This window comes from Rutidosis leptorrhynchoides, chromosome 4, assembly GCF_046630445.1.
Source record: "Rutidosis leptorrhynchoides isolate AG116_Rl617_1_P2 chromosome 4, CSIRO_AGI_Rlap_v1, whole genome shotgun sequence".
NCBI classification, from domain to species: domain Eukaryota; kingdom Viridiplantae; phylum Streptophyta; class Magnoliopsida; order Asterales; family Asteraceae; genus Rutidosis; species Rutidosis leptorrhynchoides.
Window position 1 is genome coordinate 85,740,952 of NC_092336.1, and position 23,015 is coordinate 85,763,966.

Genomic DNA, 23,015 nt, shown 5'->3' on the forward strand with positions numbered 1-23,015 from the left:
ATAATCATGTATTCGTCGTCCAGTCAACAGGTAACCATTTCCGTTAGGGTTTTAATATCGCGTTATAATTTTGATTTCTGAAATCATTGTTTTTCTTCAATTGCTTTATTTCTGTAAACTCTATAACAATTATGTTTCGATCTGTTGACTTGCATGCTTTAATTTACTAACGTTAGCTCATTAATCCAGCTCCGCCAATTTTTAGGGTTTTAGCTAATCTGTTTGACGCCCTTCGAACATGAAAAATTGAAATTAATGATATAAATGTTCATTAATCATTACCTCTTTTCGAGTTGCGAAACTTGTTACATGTATCGGGATAATTTGTAATTACCACAATCTCAAAAAATGATGGCACATTGCATTAAAAGTGGTTTATATAGATGTTTGAAACATTTCAGGCAATGATTCGTCCGAATGCGTTAAGTGTACAAGTTCCATCAGGAGTGAACTATGGCGGTCACAATGAGTCACCTAACGTTACGAATCAGGGAATGGAGAATGGTGCATTCAGTCTAGCAGAAGCAATTGTTAATCCTTCTAAGGTTGTTAATGTCACTTTAAAATTGTTTTACGGATTAGGGTAGAACGTTGAACTTAGGTTGTCTGTTCAATCTTTACAGAAACTTGAGAATGATATGATGTTACTTGGAAAGAAGATTAAACAGCATGAAGATAACATTAAGTTTTTAAAGACTCATAAGAACAGCTTAGATGATGTAATTACAGATACACAAGGTAATATTCATTTCGGTGTCTTATCTATTACCTATCTTGCATTCAGTAACTTTACTATTACAATTGTTTCGTTTTTGTTTTCAGTTACTTTGGGAAAGTATCATTCATCAACTGCACCTAAGATAGAGAATGATGATCTTTTACACATGCAAAGTGAAGAGGCAACAATTGGAAGTATTATGAAATACGAGAAATCAGCTGCTGCTATTTTTTGCCAGCTGAAGCGTCAGCGAAATCAGGCTACTCAGGTCAAAGATATTCTTGGTGTTGTAGCTACTCTTGGGAAAACTACTGATGATAATCTTAGCAGGTTAGTTTTAATTAGTGAAACATTTGACACGTTTTAATGAAGACTCGTTACAATGTTACTCGTTTTTTATACGACAGGCTTTTATCAGAGTACGTTGGGCTAGATAATATGATGGCATTAGTGAGCATGTCATATGATGGCGTGAAAGCTCTAGTAACGTATGATAAAGACGGTGCTATAGATACAAGTGCTGGTGTTTATGGCTTAGCAACTGCCATAGGACAGACTTTGGAGGGGCGTATTAATCTCATCTGTCTTGAAAATACGATGTACGTTTTTCTATTAATTAATTGGTCAATGGGTCAATATCAGATTTAGTCAGCCAAAATCGGTCATAGTTAATATTGGTCAACATGTAATATGAATTTAAATTAAAAATCTAGAGTTCTTGAACAAATGAAGATAATGTTTATGTTTCTAGACAATTATATTAACGTTTAGGTTTATGTTCATTATGGATTTCTTGTATATTTATGAAATATATTATTTAAATGTCTAAAAAGTCCAAACCGATTACTTCCCGAGTTACCGATTACTCCCTCAAAAGTCCCGACCGAGTACTCGCCGAGTAACGATTTTTGCAACCTTGGTGTCGAGGTGGCCATATTGACCCATTTACTTATAAACGGGTCAATTTTGGTTATAATTTATCTCTAACGGGTCAAACATGTAAGGTAAACTTGAGAAAATTGGCTTCAAATTACTGTTACCGTGACAATACAAATTATGGTATCGTAATTGACACACAAATTGTTATAAGATATTGGACAGCAAGTGTTTTGGGTCAACCAAACTCTTGCTTGGCCTGTTTTGACCTGTTACCTTACCTAACCTGCCTGACTTGCCTATTCTTAATCCAATGAAATTTTGGATGGTGTATTGTTGGTGGTGTATTTTCTGATGCATTTTGTGCTTGTGAGTATGTATATAGGCCATATGTCGGTGATTATCTGCCTAACGACCCGCAAAAGAGGCTCGACATTGCGAAACCAAGATTACCAAGTGGTGAAACTCCACCAGGGTTCATTGGTTTTGCTGTCAATATGATTCATATTGATAATGCACATTTGTTCTATCTAACACACGATGGCAACGGTTTAAGAGAGACGCTTTTTTATACTCTCTTCTCGCGGCTGCAAGTTTATAAAACCAGGGCAGAAATGTTACAGGCCCTTCCTTGCATATATGATGGAGCCGTCTCATTGGATGGAGGGATTATTAAGAGGAGCGGTGTATTTTCTCTTGGCACTCGGTAATTTATATGTTGTTACTAATATTTCAACGTTCTGTTATTTTCTTGATTAATTTGCTTCACATTCTTGGCTGTGTTGGTAGGATCTGTAACGGGTTGGGTAAAAAAGTTAAATTTTGTATGAGTTGAAACAGGGGTTGGGTTGATTGACCTCGAAACCTGGTTTGTTTATTTTTTTATAAAGTTTAGGTCTTAGTGTTCCAAATTTGATCACAACAATATGTTTATTAGCAGACTAAATGTTTTTTTAAATAGATGGTTTAAGAGGTTTTCCGCATAAAAGATGCTGTGGGATAGTTTTAACCCATTTACGTTAAGCTTACATTTTTTTTTTTGGTTTGTGTAGTTAGATGACCAGCTATGGTTTAATTGTAACTGATTCGAGCCATTTTTAGGTAATTGAACATTTGAATTGAAAATGCTATCTCCCAAGTATACAATAGTGTCAGAAGTCATAAGTGATATCATTATAAACGTGAATGAGTATAAGGTATTAAGTGGTGCTAAAGTGATGTTTTTAGATACTTGAAATTGCCACCTCACCTTAAACGATGTTAAAGTGATGTTTTTAGAAACTTGAATGAGTATAACGTCCAGATGTTAATTTTCCATATGCAAGAAACTTTGAAATATGATGTTGATTGGCTAATGAAGCTACTGTCACTCATTTAGGGAAGAGATGAATGTGAAATTTCCAATAACTTCAGGAGTTTCTTATTTACCTGAGACATACGTTCAAGTTGAAAAAGATCTCAAGGAACTTAAGTGGAAAAAGGAAAGATTGATGGAAGATCTACAAAGGGAAGAATCAATGTTAGCCCATGTCAAATACAGCTTTGAAATCAAGAAGCAAGAGTTTATCGGTTTCATGGCACAAAGTTCACCGTATACAATGCAGGTAACATCTGAATATCTGATCTTTGTATCTTGTTCAACTTCATTGATGCTCCCAAAAAAAATAAAAACAGAATAGCAGAGGTGGCAAAATGGGCAGGTTGGGTGGGTTCAGGCGTGTTAGGAACATTTCTCAAAACGGGTAATGCTGGTACTTATTAAAGCAGGGAGAGTTGAATTGACATGGGAACACTAGTATCAGAGTGATACTCTATTTTCTTAATTATGGGTTGGAGGTTTTACGTACTGACATTACACTTTGTGCAACCTTTGACCATGTGATCTATTGTCTTGTATGTTAATATTTCTAACTTTACTATGAAAGTCTTGTTTTTTGTTTAAACGATAATAAGATTAGGTTATTTATTCATACAAATCATATTATACCTGGTATAATATTAATGAATCGTTTTTGTGAAAAATTTGCAGTACCCTATGCAAGCAACTCCTCAAGGAAGATCGACCCCTAGATAATAATTTTGATAATAAAAGAATCTAATCAAGGTGTAAGTTTGAGGCTCAATAGGAATTTGTTCAATATAATCCGAATAGAGACCAACCAAATGGGTCAAGTCAATGTAGTTAACGCTTTCTTGCTTACTAGAGGCAGGAAGGCTTGAAGAGATGATGTGGGGCATCGATCATTTTGGATTAACGCTTTCCCCACTGCCCAAACAAATTGTTGCATTTTGGATTGTTTTTATTTGGGCATTAAAATCATGATTATTTTAGGACCTTGTTGACGAAGTATTTGAAACTACTACCAATGGTGGGTTTTTTTAGTATTATAGTTAATGTGTTGATATGAACCGTGGTTTGTATACAGACAAAATTGCACGGGGGGTCCCTGTGGTTTGTTCGATACAACAACCGGGGTCCAAAATTTTTTTTTCGACATTAAGGGTCACTGTGGTATGCACTTGTTTCATGGGGGGTCCAATTGCCTAACACCGTTATCTTTTTCTGTTAACTTTCAACATGTGCATAGCATGTGAGGGCACTTTAGTTTTTTTTTCCTCTCTTTTTACCCCTTTTAAGTATTAAGTATACCTGCACCCATTCTTCATTAAATTCTCTACATCTTCATATCATCTTTTTATTTATCATCAAAACATCTAAAAATAAAAAATTAAAATCATCATCATTATCCATTTGTTCATGTTCATCAAACAACGCGATGTCCTCATTATCTCTCAAAATCGAAACAAATTTAAAATTATAGATCTATATCATCAAACAACCCTGTTCTTCAGTTATCAAATTTAAGAGTGTTTTGGCATTTGAATCTTTTCAACTCATGTTAATCGATGATACAGAATCAATTAACACTCAACGATTGGACATAATTCAACATCAACATAAATCCATACAGGAAACAATGATATGGATCAAGATTAGGTTAAAATTGGAAAAAGCCAAACCTTTCACGAAGTTGTTCAGGAGTCAAACCCAATTGTATCACCAAGAACGAAAACAATTGTAAACAACCATCATCGAACTGAACTCGTCGGAGTAAACATCGACAACAACAGTTCTCCTCACGGCGTTGCACGAAGATTTGAAAGGAAAACATATATTCCGGAGTTCACTGTCGTCACCATTATCGATTCATCATCATCGCTTCATCTTCATCGATTCATCATCATCGCTTCATCTTCATCATTGATTATGGGTGTATTTTTTTCTGATCTAGTTTTCGAGATCCAAACTTTTGTATTTGTGATTATGAAATAATGGGGTATTAAAGTAGATCTAATAATTGTGACAACCCGGAAATTTCCAACCAAATTTAAACTTTAATCTTTATATGTTTCCGACACGATAAGCAATATTTGTTAAGTTAAATTTCAAGAATTTTAAACTATGTTCATACATTCATTCAACCTCGACCAAATTCCAACGATTCACGAACCATTAAACGAATATGATTATATATGTATATGTGTATATATATTATAACTTGAAACGTAAACAAAATATTAGATTAAATACTTTATATGATTGTATCTGTTTCAAAATGTTTATCAATGGAATTAGAAGATAAGATCAAATGATTGAATTATCAGATATATTGAATTATGATTACAAGACTCTGTTGAAAGGCCCACGTTGATTTGAGAAATCTTTTCATTTTAACAATATTCGGAAAATGGTAAAGTGATTTATAAATATGAACAAATTGTCAATCATTGAGAACTAGACAAAGGATAGTGGAAGATTGAATCTCATAAAGACTCGATTGATCTATTTAGTTTCAAACGTACAAAAACGTTTTCAGTTTAAAAAGAACTTTATTATTAAAACGTATATAACTTTTATAAATATCTAGAACCACTTTTGACAACTCATTACTTAACTAGTATGATAAAGATAACGATATTTATATTTTATTTTATTAAATATATATAACGATTTAAATTAATATTATATATATTTATACGCGTATTATACGTACATAGTTTTATACTTTTACTATACTTAAACTTTACCTTTACTTTATTTTTACTTTACTTTAACTTTAATAATTCATACTTTAATAATTCACTTTAATAATTCATACTTTAATAATTCACTTTAATAATTCATACTTTAATAATTCACTTTAATAATTCAAAAATCTATTATAAATAGAATTCAATAAGTTTCATTATTTCATAGAAACTTGAAAATAGTTTTCTCTAAACTCTCTCAATCGATTTACATATATATATTTACTCCGTATTATCTCAAGATATTATTAGTATACATAAAATATTACGACGGAGTGCTGTCCCAGTGATTTCGAAGTTGTTTTTTCGAGTGGGATAAGATTAAGGAAATTATGGGTTATAGCTATGGAGGTGATTGAGTATGGTTCATGGGTATGCTCGTGAGGTCAATATAGTGTTTATCATCTCCGTTGCGTTTACGTACCTTTCCTGCAATATTGAATCTCAATATTGATATGTGAGTACTCATAATTTAATTTTTACATACTAATAGTGTATCCCTGACTAGTGCTCGAGTATATAGGATTATGCATGCTTGTACTTTTGATATTGCCATTAGATAGGTTATGTTGATTCCTGAATTAGTTACATATACGATTGAGATAAGGTATAAGATATGCATGTCGTTGAAAAGCTAGCGAAAAATAGTTGAATTTTGGTTTAAGAATTACTTGAATCCAAGTAATGGTTAGAAAGTTATGAAATAAACAAATTGCATAATTAATTTCATAATTAAAATTGCTGATGATAATTAGTGAACTAATTTTATGGGTTATAAAAAGTGGTTATTTGGATTCTACTCGTCGAGTAGATGAATTTTCATATAAAGCACGTCTCGTTTCGTTGAACGGTTGTCAAGTTATGGACAAAAGAAGTTTTGCAAATTTTGATGAAATGTCGAAACAGGAACTGAAATTCTCGCTGATCTGCGTTGTTTCATATATATAAAAAAATACCACTGAATTCTTTGCTGTAAGGTCTAATAAACAACTCTAGCCGTTTGTCAATTCGAGTCTCGACGATTTTTCTAAAAATCATCAAAGTTGACGGTTTGGTCACATTTTAAAATTCTAAAAAGAGCTGAAACTTTTTTATTTAAAAATGTCAGTTTTGTATCAGTTGTCATGGTCGGCCTGATATGTGTTTACTCTTGCCAAAAATCATGTTATATCTTTGTGGTAACGAGAATTTGCAGGCTTTGACCGTTTGTCAATACGAGTTTTGAGGAATTTTCTAAAAATCTCCAAAGTAGGCTACTCGGTCACTTTTGTAAATTTATTAAAGCTGAAAAATTAACTTTGAAACGCCGAAAACGCGTTGGCAACTACGAGTTGTCTAGGTTTAGTTTACTTCTGTAATATTTATGCTTAATTTTTTTGGTAATGTGTAACTTTTATCTTTGGCCGTTTATCAATCGGAGTTCCGATAATTTTTCTAACAATAGCTGAAGTGGCCCGTTTAGTCATGTTTGACCGAAAATCATTTTTGTATAAGTTATTATATATTTGCATGCGACCTCATTTTTACTTTGACCTTTGACTTTTGACTTTAACCTTTGACTTTTGACTTTGAACTTTGACTTTTTCTGTTAACTTTTCAGTTAACTTTTTGTGTTGATTTTCTCTAAAAAAAAAAAAAAAAAAAAAAAATCTAAAATACTATTTTATGATTATGAAACCATTTGTGTTACGTTGTTTCACACGTCACCTTTTACTAGAATCTTAATTGAGCATGAGTAATATAACATGTTACTATATTGTAGAGTCAGACTCGAGCTATAGGATAGAATTACACTATGACCTGACCTAAATTGCTATACAAATATTGACCAACATATAAATATATATAATTAATATAGGTTCGTGAATCCGAGGCCAACCTTGTACTTGTTCAATGACGTTATATGTATTTTTACTACGAAATACAGTATGGTGAGTTTCATTTGCCTTTTTACCCTTTATATTTTTGGGACTGAGAATACATGCGCTTTTATAAATGTTTGACGAAATAGACACAAGTAATTGAAACTACATTCTATGGTTGAATTATCGAAATCGAATATGCCCCTATTTATTTAAAGTCTGGTAATCTAAGAATTAGGGAACATACACCATAATTGACGCGAATCCTAAAGATAGATCTATCGGGCCTAACAAACCCCATCCAAAGTACCGGATGCTTTAGTACTTCGAAATTTATATCATGTCCGAAGGAGGATCCCGGAATGATAGGGGATATTCTTATATGCATATTGTTAATGTCGGTTACCAGGTGTTCACCATATGAATGATTATTTTTGTCTCTATGCATGGGACGTATATTTATGAGAACTGGAAATGAAATTCTTGTGGTCTATTAAAATGATGGAAATAAATGATTATGATAAACTAATGAACTCACCAACCTTTTGGTTGACACTTTAAAGCATGTTTATTCTCAGGTGTTAAAGAAATCTTCCGCTGTGCATTTGCTCATTTTAAAGATGTTACTTGGAGTCTTTCATAGCATATTTCGAAGAACGTTGCATTCGAGTCATTGAGTTCATCAAAGATTATTATTAAATCAATTTATAGTTGGATAGTGGATACTATGAAATGGTATGCATGCCTGTCAATTTTCGATGTAAAGAAAGATTGTCTTTTAAAAACGAATGCAATGTTTGTAAAATGTATCATATAGAGGTCAAATACCTCGCAATGTAATCAACTATTGTGCATCGTTTATAATGTATATGAACGGGTCCTTTCAATAATGGGGTTTTAATTTTGATATGTGCAAGTGAAGAAGTAATGAAATCGAAAATAGCAGGAGTGGGTGATTTGAAGAGAAAAAAAAAAGAAAAAGTAAATTATTTAATTAAAAAGTGAAGAAAGAGAGATTTAAAAGGACAGGGTGAATAAATATGAATTTATACCCTCACATGCTATGCACATGATGAAAGTTAACAGAAAAAAGATAACGGTGTTAGGCAATTGGACCCCCCATGAAACTATTGCAAACCACAATGACCCCCCAAGGTGAAAAAATTCTTTTAGACTCCGCTTGTTATTTCGAACAAACCACAGGGACCCCCCCATGCAATTTTGTCTTTGTATACACCTCTAGTATTTTTAATTCGTTTAAGAACACTTTGTGAGTTAAATAGGTCTATAAACACCGCTTAAAAGGGGTGTAAAACTTTTAAGCACCCGAGTTGTGTATGGAGAAAGATTTTAACATTAGATCTTTAACTAGAGATTGAATCGAATAAATCATAAACATGAGAAAGATTAGACACATGGTCATATATTGGTCATCTTGCTAATCAGGTCTTTGCCTAACTACTACTATTCGTGAAAGTGTTATAGATGATTAATGTGTTCGACGGCCGTCGAATGATAAATCTAACCCATCACTCCATAATCTTTCTTTTCTGACCATTAATGGGAGTGTGCCTGATACAATTATGTGGAAGAATATTAATAACGAGCTGGTAGATTTTTCGGTTGAGATTGTTTAGAGTAGTATCAGGAACGCGAATCCAAAGGTCCAATGGGATCATGTAGTCTTGAAACCTTGAACTTATCCCTAAACACGGTTTATTTTATGGCTTCCACAGTCTACTCAAGAAGTTGGCTTATGTCAAACCCAATCAACTCTAATTAACACTTACTTTTTGATAGCACATATAACCTAAGAGTGCGTTTGATTAAACTGAATGATTAAGTGTTGAATAGTTCATAATCTGAATGATTTAAAAGTTCTAAATGAAGTTACTTCCGCATGACAACATGTTTGATATTTTGTATTATATTGAACGAATAATATGAATGATGTAAAATTATCTTATTAACATTCGACGTGAATAAAAACTATAAGATACTGTTTAAAATAAGTGTTTTTGATATAGGTTAAAAAAATATTACATAAAATTTAAATGGTTAATGGTTAAGAGAGAATTCCACCTCTGAATGGTAACCATTCAGCAGCAATATATATCATTCAGATGTCAGAAATAAACGTGCTAAATGATTCAACGTTAAACTATTCAATTAAAAGGTAGATAAATGCACTCTAATTGAGGAATACTCGTCATGGGGTCTTAAAGAACTTATGACTAAGTCATTTTGATTGATAAATTTAAGAAACAATGATAACTTGTTTTATTATTTATAATGATAACTTAACTTATTAGTAGTAAAATATACTCCTTACATTTCAAAATAACTGTCATGTTCAACTTTTAAAAGATTTTTTTTTAAATTTTTGTTTGCGCTATATAATGTTTGATAAAAAAAATTATATGAATGAATTGTTTATAAATATGCTTTCATTAATTAAACTTTCATGTGATATTATATAACACAAAAATGTTAAAGTCAAAGTTGAAAAAATAATCTTTATTTTGGTATTATTATTATTTTTATTTTATCTTTATCTTTCTGTTCATGGACATTTTGTAAACAAACAAAAAATAAAAAATGTAACTAATCAGATACTCCCATATCCCTAATTACTATTACTAATATAACTAATAGACAAAATTTGTCTTCTTAGTTATGAATAGTACTATTTAATATTTTATTTTTTACACACTCAACTCCCTAATTTTCATTAAAATGCAAATCGAACCCCCCCATTTTATAGTACTATTTAATATTTCATTTTTCACACACCCAACCCCTTAACTTTCATTAAAATACAAATCGAACCCCCTCATTTTATACCTATATTCTAAAATATTATTTATCCCATCATTAACACTAAAAATATTGAATAATAACACTCACCACGCTACTACTGTGCTATTTTTTTTTGTCTCAAACGATAAAAAAGTAATTTTCATAAAAGGAACAACCCTTCAATGCTACCAAAAGGTGTCGAAAAATATTTTTTTTTACAAAATAGATCAACTAACTTTAAAAAAAAAACCCGAACGCTAAAAGAAGCAACTTTCACAAAGGAACTACCCTTCAACGTTAGATGTCGATTTTTTTTTTTTTACAAAATAAATCTGACACTTTTTTTTAACTCGCATTTAAAACGGAGCCTCCGGCGCGAAGTGAGGATTAGTTATTTACCAAATTTAGAATGCTGAATTTCCCCAATCTGATGGTAAAATCAATCAAGTTCCAGACAAGTGAAACACATCTTTATTTTTTCTGCTTTTGCTAACTTCCACAAGTCTCTTTTAAGACCAAAATGCGAAAAAAATCAACGTAACATCATTCTGTTTGTATCTTGAATCCAACAATAGCAATTCCTAACCAAAAATTTTACAAATTTCCTCAAAAAGATCATATCTTTTTCATTTTTTTTTCTTCTCAAACCCATGTTTTCATGATTCTAAAAGACCCACATATTTCCATCAAAATCGAATCTTTTTCCAGTTTTTAGACCTTCATCATCAACCGCCATGGCTGCAGCTGCTCTAAGATCAAAATCATACAAAGCAACATCATCTTTATCACCATCACTTTCACAATTCAGATACTTTATTTCAACTCACCGCATATTACCCAGTACCCAAGTCATTTGTTCAATTCCAACTACCAATAAATTAGACAATTATATCCCTCAAAATCACAATCACCAACATCAATCCTTCAGACCCTTTTCAATCTCTGGCGAACTTATTGTTAATAATAATAGTAGTAGTAGGAAATTAGTGGATAATATATCTGGTGGTGGTGAATATGGGGAACCACCTGAGGTTTGGCAACCTCCTGGTGGAGCTGGGATTGTTTCTCAGCCGGGTCTTAAGATGGTTCCGGTTTCCAGTGGGGTTGACCCGAGTATTGGTGGGTCCGGATCCGGTTCGGGTTCTGCTGATGGGAGTTGGGGTGGGTCTAGTTTGGGCAACAATTTCCCAACTCCTAAAGAGATTTGTAAAGGCCTTGATAAGTTTGTCATTGGTCAAGAAAGAGCAAAAAAGGTTGTACTTTTAAGTATTATTGTTTCTATCAAGTTTGAAGTATAAAAGCTTAATGATATAACTTAACTATTTGTTTATGTTTATTACTGTTAATCACTTGATACTTGAATGAAAAAGGAGAATGTTTTGTATTAACTTTCATCTAAATATGATTGATATGATTGATATGTATGCAATGGAAAATTGGGATTTTAGTAACATTTTGTATGTGTTTGCACTAATCTGTATAACTTGAAATAATACAGGTGCTTGCTGTGGCAGTTTACAACCATTACAAGAGGATCTCTATTGACACTTCACAGAAGTAAGCACTCTGTTTGATATTTTTCATCTTTTTGTTGGTATTTGATGTTTTTAAAGAACATATTTGTTCGTCGAATAATTAGAATAAGATAAGCAGCTGTACTAAGATGTGGTTTAGGAGGAGATAGGATCTGGATGTGCTGTTTTTACTTGAAAGTTGCAATAAGTAATAACCGCTCTTGATGGTTGTGGGTCAAATTGTAACTACCTAAGGAAATGTTTAGTACAGTAACTGTATATATATGTAAATTACTCCTCATTTGGTCATCTTTTTAGTTTCAGGTATTTTCAATCTCTGATTGTTTGACCCTTAATGGACAGTAGCACTGTATATAACTCCCAAATAGACCACCACAAACTGTTATTTCAACTTGAAATTACAACAATCCGATAATCAATTTCAACCACATATTAAACTAGTGATAAATGCTCCTGATATATGGATTTACAACTTGCAAAGTTAGGCCTGCAGGGCATTCGAGAAATGACAAGACAAATATGGATGATGATGAGGCAGTAGAACTTGAAAAAAGTAACATTCTTCTAATGGGTCCAACCGGTTCAGGTTATCTTTTTTCTTCTAAGTAATTGATCAATTTTGTGCAAATTCTTTCTTACAATAATTGTATGCATATAGTTGTTGCTACATATTTACTTAAAATATATATCCTAACCAGGGAAGACGCTACTCGCAAAAACACTGGCTCGCTTGGTAAATGTTCCATTTGTCATTGCAGATGCTACTACACTCACCCAGGCATGTTTCTTATTCTCGATTTGGTTAATTGCAGTAGCATGTTTCATATGCTACTACATTTTTTTAAAAACATTTTATGCTTGCAGGCTGGTTATGTTGGGGAAGACGTCGAGTCAATTCTATACAAGCTCTTGACTGTACGCCCCTTAAACTTGCTACTAAATCGTTTGTCTTTCTTAAGGGCGATATTTCACGTTTGATGAATTATATAACAAATTATATGGTTTAGGTTGCTGATTATAACGTAGCAGCCGCTCAGCAGGGCATTGTGTATATAGATGAAGTCGACAAGATAACAAAGAAGGTTGATTTACACATATTTGTTAGAGCTCAGTTTATATATTTATATATGTTCCCCGTGTGACTTTCTTAATTTCTTGCTTTTTTTTTTTCACAGGCTGAAAGTGTTAATATTAGCAGAGATGTATCGGGTGAGGGTGTGCAGCAGGCTTTATTGAAGATGCTAGAAGGGACTGTACGTGCTTTTTATTATTAAGTTCGGCATACTTATATTGGGTTATGTAGAGTTGGCAATTTCGACTAATTTACTTATGAATTGGTCTCAATTATGCTTAATTTTTGACGAGTTAAATAAGTGTTATAAAAGAGTTAGCTCAAAATGGAACGTCTCAAACTTGTAAAATATCTCCCATGGTGTATTATAAATGAATAAAATTTCCTAAATAAGTATGTTCACTATATTAATAATTAGATTATTATCGGAGTATTATCTTTTGTAATCACCTTTGACACACTAATTATCTATAAAAAATTTAACTTTATAAGTTATTTAGGTCAACCTGCATAAAAAGGTACCTTTAGACCTGATATCCAACATGCCTGACCCGCTTACTTTGCCACCTATAAGTGTGCATCATTCTGCCGATTGGAACAATTAATCGGTCGTGTGGAGTAAGTTTATTAATTTTAGTTAACCTATAATCCAGGTTGTTAATGTCCCTGAAAAGGGGGCGCGAAAACATCCTAGAGGAGACAATATTCAGGTAAATTCCACTGATTGATTGACCATTTAAACATTTTAACGAGTTTATAAACTAAATTTTGAATATTGGCTCTACTATAATTTTTACAGATTGATACCAAAGATATCTTGTTTATATGTGGGGGTGCCTTCATAGATCTTGAAAAAACCATTTCAGAAAGGTATGTTTTAGTACAATAGTTTTCATTTAGTGATTTAGTCTCAGTGTTCATGTTTTATAACGTCTTTTTATATCCAGACGTCAAGACTCGTCGATTGGGTTTGGGGCACCTGTTCGTGCTAACATGAGAGCCGGAGGTGTTACAACTGCAGCTGTGACTTCAACCTTGTTGGAAACTGTAAGCTCCGTTCATTATTATGAACGAATTAACTGTATTTGTGTTTACATAATTGTTATCTAATTATGTAGAGAGATATTGATTATAGTTATCTATTCAGTTAGGGGCCAAATAATTACTTTTTTATATATTCAGTTTAATACCTGCCACAATGAAACTAATTGAGAAATATTGAGAATACTTGTTTCTCTTTCTTTAACCACTAGGCGAGTACTCGGTCAAAATTCGGAATTACTCGGAAAATCGGTCAAAAGTCAGTTAAAATCAGTCAAAGTCAAGCTTGGTCAATTTCCGAGTACTCCCCAAGTACTCCCACAGTTGCCGAGTACACCCCAATAAGTCCCGCCTGAGCACTCCCCAAAAAGTCCCGTCCAAAAAGTCCCGACCGGTTACTCCCCGAATACCGATTTTTGCAACCTTGACTATTGAAAAATTGATTAGTTATTTGCAAACCATTGTTGAAAGAATTTGCTATCAAATCATGTATAAGAAATATTTATATACTCCGTAATTGATTGAAAAAAGTTTGTCAATCCTTTGAATTTAAGTACTTCAATAATAGTTAAGAATGCCTGTTTTGTTTTTCATTTATTAGTTCCGTATTTACAACTTCAAACAACAAAATACGTCATAAAGTTCTTTTCTGCAACAAGTTTTTGTTTTACTGATTCTATGCTTTTTGGGTTGTTTATGTTTATCAGGTCGAAAGTAGTGATCTTATTGCTTATGGTTTGATACCTGAATTCGTTGGACGATTTCCAATTCTTGTCAACTTATTAGCTCTTACCGAGAATCAACTTATCCAGGTACCTTTTATATGATTTTATATATTACGCTCTAAGCATTAGCATATTCAAGTTCATCCAAATGAGCACTTACTTTGTATAGGTGCTAACTGAGCCGAAAAATGCGTTAGGCAAACAATACAAGAAGTTATTTCAGATGAATGGAGTAAGTCTTTTGTCTCCTTTGGTTATTTTATTTTTTGGGTCAACATGTTTTGCGATCGTTATATATGTCTTGTTTGTTCTTATGGTAGGTTAAGCTACATTATACCGAAAATGCGTTGAAATTAATTGCGAGGAAAGCAATAACTAAGAACACGGGTGCTCGGGGTTTAAGGGCGTTACTGGAGAACATATTGATGGACGCCATGTTTGAGGTTTGTAATTTTTTTATTTTCATCCTACTGAAATATAGATTTGTAAAATGTCTAAGCCTTGATGTTCCATTTTCTCAAGGCTTCGGCATTTTCTTTTGGTGGAGGCGTTTTGTCACTGCCAGCAACTATTTCCCATAAATCCTGTCCTTGTAGGTAGGATTCTATGCAAGTCCGCCAATAACCATAGTTGTGGTTATTGAGACTCTTGAAAAATGTCTAATATACCCTTCAGCAAATGGATCTAAAACTGGCTATCTTGTATATTAAGTGACGATGACTGAATAGGTAGCCTTTAAAGACTAAAGACGAATTAGTTGCAATTAGAATGGGATATTTCAAAATTTCAGGTGGAATTATAAAATTTTATCTGACATTTGGATGTGCAAAGTAGTTATGCTATAAACAAAATTAGGTAATCAGCTGCAACGATATAGTTTAAGATATAATGTTTGGATGTGCTTTTGTTGTTTAAAGCTGTAATAATTACATAAACTCATATGTTTTACTGTCTAGTAATTTACAATGGTAGAAGAATTTAAAAAAATAAAATACCCAAATTGACCTTCTGTTTGAAAAAAGATGAGAAATTTACGAATTTTTTGCAGATTCCTGATGTGAGAACAGGTAAAGATATAATAGAAGCTGTGGTGGTTGATGAGGAGGCTGTTGGGGTTAACGAAAAGGGTTGCGGTGCTAAAATCCTTCACGGTGAAGGTTCATTTGACCGTTATCTGTCACAATATGCAGTCAAAGATACGAAGGCGGACGGTGTAGCCGAGCCCGAGACGGAAGCTGACGTGGAGGCAGAGACGGATTTGCCTTCTATTGCTGCTTTGTAAATCACACTGGCAGATGCTATAGATAGTATCTCCATATGCATGTACATATAATATGTACTAATTTAATTAATCTCTAATGAGAAACAAATACATCTAATAAGTAAATTTTATGTTGGATGCTTCAATCATTTCATTAAGTGTTTTTACACAAAAATACCATTGTTTTATTCATATATCATATCAGTAAGATAACACAATGCTGTTTTCAATGTTTTTGAAGTACTAAACACTTTATTTTTTTATGTTGTTGCCACCTTTTTGACAGTATTATTAAAGTTGATGAAAACATGGATGATTTTTATATGTCAGAAAATGAAATTAATGGGCTAAAGGTGGATAGAGATGGACCCTCAAATTTTAGTTAGTAGACACATATCCATGAGTTGTGAATTGTGATGCTTTGACACCAAGTATATGTTGATAGTGCCAACCAAACCCCCTACCCTCAATGTGCTCATTGTGGCCTTTTTGCTTTTATAACTTGAGCTAATTATTTTTAATCGATAAAAGTTTGTTCATCTTTTTTATTGATGATGACTTGTAATCACATATAAGTCACCTCTTTCAGAGAACTCAAAGTTAAATATACGTATGCATTTTACTAGGATATATAAATAAACATGTATATTTTTAAGGAGTGTTGACTTTATTAAAAGTATATTACAATGTACCTTAAGTGAACAAAACTTAATCACACATGTTTGCTTGAGTGGTCATCGAGTTGCCCAATGAAGAACACCACTCGAGTTCGATTCTTGGCTTTGCCAAATCGTTCAGAAAGAGAGTGTGACGAGAGGGTGCGCGTAATGCGCAATTTACCCGGTACCAGGTCTCGCGCTAGAGGACTTGATTACCAAAGTGTTACCCTCTATGAGAAAGTCATTGTGCTCGTTCATAGGGTGTTTCCTCGCTAATCCAAAAAGGAGTGCACAAAACTTATAGTACTCTTTATCGGAATCAGAACAAACCGAAGGAACGAGTTCTTGAAAAAGCGTTATGATGTATAAGTAGTATAATAATAATAATAATAATAATAATAATAATAATAATAATAATAATAATAATAATAATAATAATAATAATTAGTAAAATAATAATAACTAATAATAATAATAATAATAATAATAATAATATACTACTAATAATAATATAATATATAATAATATTTAAGAAAAACACTATACTAGTATTAATACTCGATTCCTATCACATCCATGTATTAGTGGTAAACATTCTGATTTTATAAAACTTTATAAATTAGAATTTAATTCAGTTTAAATTCTAATTATATTTATATGTTAATCATTGAATTCTAATTATTTATTTGAACTTCAATGTTGAAAGTGCTTAAAACTCAAATGTTATAAACCTCAATTTTATTGTTTAACCATTAAATTTTTTATGTGAATAAAGATATTGTGCTCAATAAAAATGAACTTGTATGAAGAGTATCTATCTATTAATGATATATATGATGTATAATAATAACATTAACTTAGTTAAACATTAAACTTTATCCTATCTTATCTTTCCATTTTATCTAATATAATAATAATAATAGTATTAATAATAAATTTAAATAATGATAATAATAATAATAATAATAATAATAATAATAATAATAATAATAATAATAATAATAATAATAAAAATTATATAATCATAATCATAAATTACGAGTAATTTTAATGATAATTATAGTATATAGTACTCCGTAGTAGTACATAGTACATAGTACATAGTATATAGTATATGGTAGTTATAAAAGGAGAAAAAATAATTCGTTTTGTTTATGTACTTTCTTAAGCCAACCAAACACAAAAATAAAATAAAAATCCATTATCCCACGTATATCAGCCGTCCGATTATTGTATCTCAATAGTTTCAAAAACAAATTCAACGGCAATCATCATTTTACACAAATAATAAAATTTTAGAGAGAGAGACGAAAGAAAAACCCATTATTTTACAGAAAAGAAGGGGGGGTTTGTTTGTTTAATCCCAAAATCGATCTGTTTTCATCACTTTCTGTTTGACATTTATCTTGAAATATATGGACATCAGAAGGTAAAGTTTGAATCTTTTCTCAGATTCCTGACTTGGGTTTTCGTTGGATTTGTAAGATTGATTCAAAAATTTGAATCTTTTCAATTGGGGTTTGTGAAATCAAGAAACAGAGGATTATGGATTTGGATAATATTGAGTGTGTTTCTTCTTCAGATGGATTAGATGATGAAGAGGTCCATCCCCAAATTACACATCATCAATTTTCATCAAAGCCTCATACAATCACCAATAGTAATAATACTATCAATAATAATAATAATAATAATAATTTGGGAATCGCTCTTCCCCCTGGTTTGACTCCTACAACAAGTGTTCATGAATTGTTGGAATGCCCAGTTTGTACTAATTCTATGTACCCTCCAATTCATCAGGTTTTGTTCATCATTTCTTTTTCTTAAGTATACATATAATTCGAATTATTGTTTGATTTCTGCGATTAGGGTAATTCTGTTTATTTAATTTCGCAGTTGAATTCAATTTGGTTTGTTTCTTTTGATAAATAGGATGAAATGTTGTGATTAGATTTGCAATATTGCATGCAATTGGCGGATTGATTCCTATATTGATTATTTGATTGCTTGATTCTTGAAGTTACATTTAGGTCAAAGGGTTTTATAAACAAAAATAAAAAATAAATTTCAAATTTCGGAAATGGCGTTGGTTCTGATTATATTCTTGATATTGTTCATCAACTGCTTGGATCCACCTGTACATAAACACTAATTTGTTTACTTTAATGACGAGTTTGCACTCTCTTTAACGCAGAAATTTCGTCAACAAATTCGAAATGAAATATAAAGAATTTTCAGAATTTGATTTTTAGTGATTTGATGTTGTTTAGAGATGGTGATTTTTCTATTATTATTTTGCTGATATTCTTCACCAATTGTTAAACTGATCAATAATCACATAAACACAATTTGTAATTTTCAACGATGCGCTTTTCTTGGTTACGAAAATATCCACTGATAAATTTTTGAAAAAAGAAATTAATTTTTTCTTGAATTTTGTTTTTGTGCAGTGTCACAACGGACACACGTTATGTTCAACCTGTAAAATACGAGTGCAAAACCGATGTCCAACATGCAGACAGGAATTGGGCGATATCAGATGCTTAGCGTTGGAAAAAGTTGCAGAATCACTCGAACTTCCTTGCAGATATATCTCGTTGGGGTGTCCTGAAATATTCCCGTATTACAGCAAACTTAAGCATGAAGCGTTGTGCAATTTCAGGCCGTATAATTGCCCGTATGCTGGTTCAGAGTGCTCGGTTACAGGAGACATACCTTTTCTGGTTACACATCTTAGAGATGATCATAAAGTAGATATGCACACGGGTTGTACGTTTAACCATCGTTATGTCAAGTCTAATCCCCGTGAAGTTGAAAACGCCACCTGGATGCTTACGGTTAGTTTTAACTCTTGTTATAAGTATTTGTGCTCTAGGATTTTGATATTCTCTCTGTTTTCTTTTATATTTTTATTATAATTATATATTTATGGGAAACTGAAAAATATATAACCTTACGGTTTTTATGTTGTTCAATTGTTTGTCTACACCCATGGGTATGAGACTTCTTACATTTTTTTTGGCCGCCTATTTACTGCATAGATTCACTAGCCTTGAATAATATCGAAAGTAGATTATCGTGTTTATACAAGTCAATATCATCATTTAGTTCTGGCATGAATTGTGCTGTAGCCATGTAGCATATACTCTGTAATTTGTAAACCGAACGCATATTAATAAAGGTGGCAACTTTAACCCATCTATTTAGGAATGACTGATTCGGTATACATTATACGTGTAGATTTTCAAACAGGTTAGTTTATAAACTTATGTTTAAAATGAAACAGGTCAAATAAGGTTGAATGGGTTAGGACCCAAAGAGTCTCAAATTGCTTACTTTCATTTCTTCGTTCAAAATTTTGGATTACTTGTTATTAGTCATTTTTGATAGCTTAGAACTAAGTATCTAAGGAAAAAAGGAATAAATTTTTTGACGGACCAACCCACCCGGTCCCACCTTTTTGACACGTATCATTTTTGACCTATTTACGTAACCCATCCACCTCTAAAAATTAGGTAATTTTCACAAGGTATCCCTAAAATGGATTACAGAATAAAATGATTACTGTTTGGTATACTTAAACGACCGACATTTTGTTTTGCGACAAAAAGAAAGTTATTTTGAACATGCATCTTGTATTCTTGTTCCATTTTTCAGACAAGTTAATGTCTTTTTACGAATACTTTAGATCCCATCGTTGTTTTCTTATATACTTTAAGCCGTAGATATTTTTATCGCGAATACTTGAAATCCCACCGATATGTTTTTAATATCTACTTGATTTGTTTAATAGGACTAACTGGAAATATTTTTTTGGCAGGTATTCCATTGTTTTGGGCAGTACTTCTGCCTGCATTTCGAAGCGTTTCAGTTAGGAATGGCACCAGTTTACATGGCGTTTTTACGCTTCATGGGTGACGAAGCGGACGCACGCAACTACAGCTACAGTTTAGAAGTCGGAGCAAACGGGCGGAAACTTACGTGGGAAGGAACACCTAGAAGCATCCGAGATAGCCATCGAAAGGTACGTGACAGTCACGATGGACTCATTATTCAAAGAAATATGGCGCTTTTCTTCTCGGGTGGAGATAGGAAGGAACTTAAACTCAGAGTTACGGGTAAGATATGGAAGGAACAACAGAATCATGAAGCTGGTGTTTGTATTCCAAATCTTTGTAGTTGAGATTTTGTGTTTTGTGTTGATGATCTTCATTTGAATGTGAATGTGAATGTGAATTGTGAATTGTGAATTGTGAATTTCGAATGTGAATGTGGTTTTTTCTTTTTTTTTTTTTTTTTTTTTTTTTTTTCATTTTTGATGATGAATGCTACGCCCTTGTAAAACTTGTGAAATCTACTGTTGATACTTGATCTGTTTGTGGTTTAGTTGAATTCAAAGTTGCATTAGCTATTGAATTCCTTCATTTCATATCTGTTTATATTTATATTCTGTATGATTGGTATTTATATTTATTTCATTTTTTATTTTTATGTTTTTGCATCATGTTATGCATACAGTGATATATTATTACTGCCTCTATTGTTGTTTTATTTGGATTCAGATATTGAAGAGGTGGCAACATGGGCGGGGCGGGGCATTGCAGATAAAGGGTCGGATTAATAACTACCGCATCCATATTGATCACGAAAACAGTAGTACTACAAAACTTGAAATTTATTTGAATCAAAATGATTTATGAGCTTGTGTATTTCTATGCATTAAAATATAGGTTTGGCGGCTTTAAAGTTTAAACCTGTATGACCCATATTTATTTCAGTCATTTGTCATTAAAACTACCTTAATGGACCCATTTGTATCTACATGGGTTGAACTTGCCCCCTCTTTCGTCGTTTCATTTAATGACGACCCATATATTTAGAGACTAGAGGATTGATAAAAAGTTTGTTCACTGGTGCCATGTCATGATCTTTCTGACCCGTTTTTATGTGGACTTTCCCTTTTCATGTTTGATGGACTCACGATCTCAGATTAATATGAACGCAGCAGCAAATAAACACCATGGATATCTAATTCTCTATCGAAGAATGGGTATTTTTAAAACTGTGTTAACACCGACAACGATCAGTGATTCGCCGGATAAATCAAAAGTTGTCCTCAAGATTTTGATGGCCCAATCCTAATCACTGAACGTGTCGGAACAACTGCTTATAAACTCCAACTTCCAGATTCAACAAGGATTCATCAAGTGTTTCACGAACGTGCCATTGGTAACAACCTGGTCGAAGCCTACCTTCCTCCCGGAATGGAAACTGATGCGTAATTTTCACTTTTAAAAACGCAATTTCGAGCAAGGCTTTCTTCCCAATAGATCTGAACAGAAACCCCCAAATTGCGACAGCAAAATCCAGAAAACATAGTATAAACTCATGAGAATAAGAACACACAAAAAAAGAATCTAATCCCTTATTGTTAAAGATACCACCACAATCAGGAAACTGGAAACACTCCAAATTCTCAATTATAGCTGATAAAGATTCCACTCATAGTTACTCGAATCAAAGATTTGCACAGGCGCATAGATTTTAGTAAATAGTTAAGCTCTATCAAACTTTTAGTCATTTATCAACCCCGTTTTCGTTACAAGACCTCTTCATTTATAGGAGAAACATAATAGCTACTTTCTAGATGATAGTGTACCCCACCTCCGGCACGATTACCAGCTTCGCAGTTTGCTTCGGAGGATTTGGCTACAACATATGGCACGAAGGAAACTTTCAGCTACACTGAACGAGGTCCTGAAATCAGAGCAAGAATAGTGATCTTAGAGCCCACAAAACCTCGGTCAATTACAAAGTCAAGCTAGCGGAACTATTCTTAGCTCGGCTGCACGCCTGTACAACAAAGGAAAGGGACAAGCTCACTTTCCTCTGCAGGTTTACCAAAAGGGAAGGTCAACTAGTATTCCAAAATTATTGGGAACTAGCAAGCTGGTATAGGAAGCCGGTCCAACCCACTTATAAATAGATTAGAATGCAGGATACATTCTACATTCAACACACACACACATATAATAACACACCATGTTATATCATTTGCTTCGGTGGCGTAAAACAATCACCTGATTGTTACCTTCGGGGAATCGCCAGCGAAATAAACCTAAACTATCACTACTCAATCTTTAATCCCAGTGACTTGTACGTCCCCATTCCAACACTTATCGCCGGTTATTGTACAAACACTAGATAAGACAAAAATATATAAAGGAAAAGAGACAAAAAGGTCAAACATCTACAAATTAGCCAATAACAATAAATGACACAATTTGCAAAAGCCTGCCATTTTGGTAGTACTTCTCCCATGATTAAAAGCATCCAATGAGAGACGAGAATCTTCCTTCGACAACCAAACATTCTATA

General features: G+C 32.7%; 3 protein-coding genes across 4 annotated transcripts; all 3 read left to right on the forward strand.

The window, feature by feature from the left end:
- Positions 1 to 383: 383 nt before the first annotated feature.
- On the forward strand, positions 384 to 3,976 carry LOC139839882 (protein DEFECTIVE IN MERISTEM SILENCING 3). Its single transcript, XM_071830080.1, has 7 exons — positions 384 to 545; positions 624 to 738; positions 823 to 1,048; positions 1,126 to 1,317; positions 1,980 to 2,300; positions 2,973 to 3,198; positions 3,624 to 3,976. The coding sequence occupies exons 1-7, from the start codon at positions 384 to 386 to the stop codon at positions 3,666 to 3,668; spliced, it is 1,287 nt and encodes a 428-aa protein (XP_071686181.1). The 3' UTR covers positions 3,669 to 3,976.
- A 6,892-nt stretch (positions 3,977 to 10,868) lies between these two features.
- Positions 10,869 to 16,124, forward strand: LOC139839885 (CLP protease regulatory subunit CLPX1, mitochondrial). Of its 2 annotated transcripts, none has more exons than XM_071830083.1 (14): positions 10,869 to 11,597; positions 11,843 to 11,901; positions 12,365 to 12,465; positions 12,578 to 12,657; positions 12,744 to 12,794; positions 12,887 to 12,961; positions 13,055 to 13,132; positions 13,605 to 13,661; positions 13,751 to 13,821; positions 13,899 to 13,998; positions 14,700 to 14,804; positions 14,887 to 14,949; positions 15,038 to 15,160; positions 15,766 to 16,124. In XM_071830083.1, exons 1-14 carry the CDS (start codon positions 11,079 to 11,081, stop codon positions 15,997 to 15,999), a joined length of 1,716 nt encoding a protein of 571 aa, XP_071686184.1. In that variant the 5' UTR covers positions 10,869 to 11,078; the 3' UTR covers positions 16,000 to 16,124. The 2 variants fall into 2 exon arrangements, with proteins under 2 accessions (XP_071686184.1, XP_071686185.1); XM_071830084.1 differs by having other exon boundaries at positions 11,225 to 11,597; positions 12,361 to 12,465.
- Positions 16,125 to 17,823: 1,699 nt separating this feature from the next.
- On the forward strand, positions 17,824 to 20,909 carry LOC139839886 (E3 ubiquitin-protein ligase SINAT5-like). Its single transcript, XM_071830085.1, has 3 exons — positions 17,824 to 18,437; positions 19,088 to 19,474; positions 20,458 to 20,909. The coding sequence occupies exons 1-3, from the start codon at positions 18,183 to 18,185 to the stop codon at positions 20,818 to 20,820; spliced, it is 1,005 nt and encodes a 334-aa protein (XP_071686186.1). The 5' UTR covers positions 17,824 to 18,182; the 3' UTR covers positions 20,821 to 20,909.
- The last annotated feature ends 2,106 nt before the right edge of the window (positions 20,910 to 23,015 follow it).

What these genes read in the sequence shown, in the direction of transcription:
- LOC139839882 (XM_071830080.1), top strand. Translation starts at nt 384, where the DNA reads ATGTTTGAAACATTTCAGGCAATGATTCGTCCGAATGCGTTAAGTGTA. An exon ending in TGTAATTACAGATACACAAG is followed by an intron (nt 739 to 822) that starts GTAATATTCATT and finishes TTTTGTTTTCAG; the next exon opens with TTACTTTGGGAAAGTATCAT. An exon ending in GTTCACCGTATACAATGCAG is followed by an intron (nt 3,199 to 3,623) that starts GTAACATCTGAA and finishes AAAAATTTGCAG; the next exon opens with TACCCTATGCAAGCAACTCC.
- LOC139839885 (XM_071830083.1), top strand. Translation starts at nt 11,079, where the DNA reads ATGGCTGCAGCTGCTCTAAGATCAAAATCATACAAAGCAACATCATCT. An exon ending in GTCAAGAAAGAGCAAAAAAG is followed by an intron (nt 11,598 to 11,842) that starts GTTGTACTTTTA and finishes GAAATAATACAG; the next exon opens with GTGCTTGCTGTGGCAGTTTA. An exon ending in AGTTATTTCAGATGAATGGA is followed by an intron (nt 14,950 to 15,037) that starts GTAAGTCTTTTG and finishes TTCTTATGGTAG; the next exon opens with GTTAAGCTACATTATACCGA.
- LOC139839886 (XM_071830085.1), top strand. Translation starts at nt 18,183, where the DNA reads ATGGATTTGGATAATATTGAGTGTGTTTCTTCTTCAGATGGATTAGAT. An exon ending in TGTACCCTCCAATTCATCAG is followed by an intron (nt 18,438 to 19,087) that starts GTTTTGTTCATC and finishes GTTTTTGTGCAG; the next exon opens with TGTCACAACGGACACACGTT. An exon ending in ACGCCACCTGGATGCTTACG is followed by an intron (nt 19,475 to 20,457) that starts GTTAGTTTTAAC and finishes TTTTTTTGGCAG; the next exon opens with GTATTCCATTGTTTTGGGCA.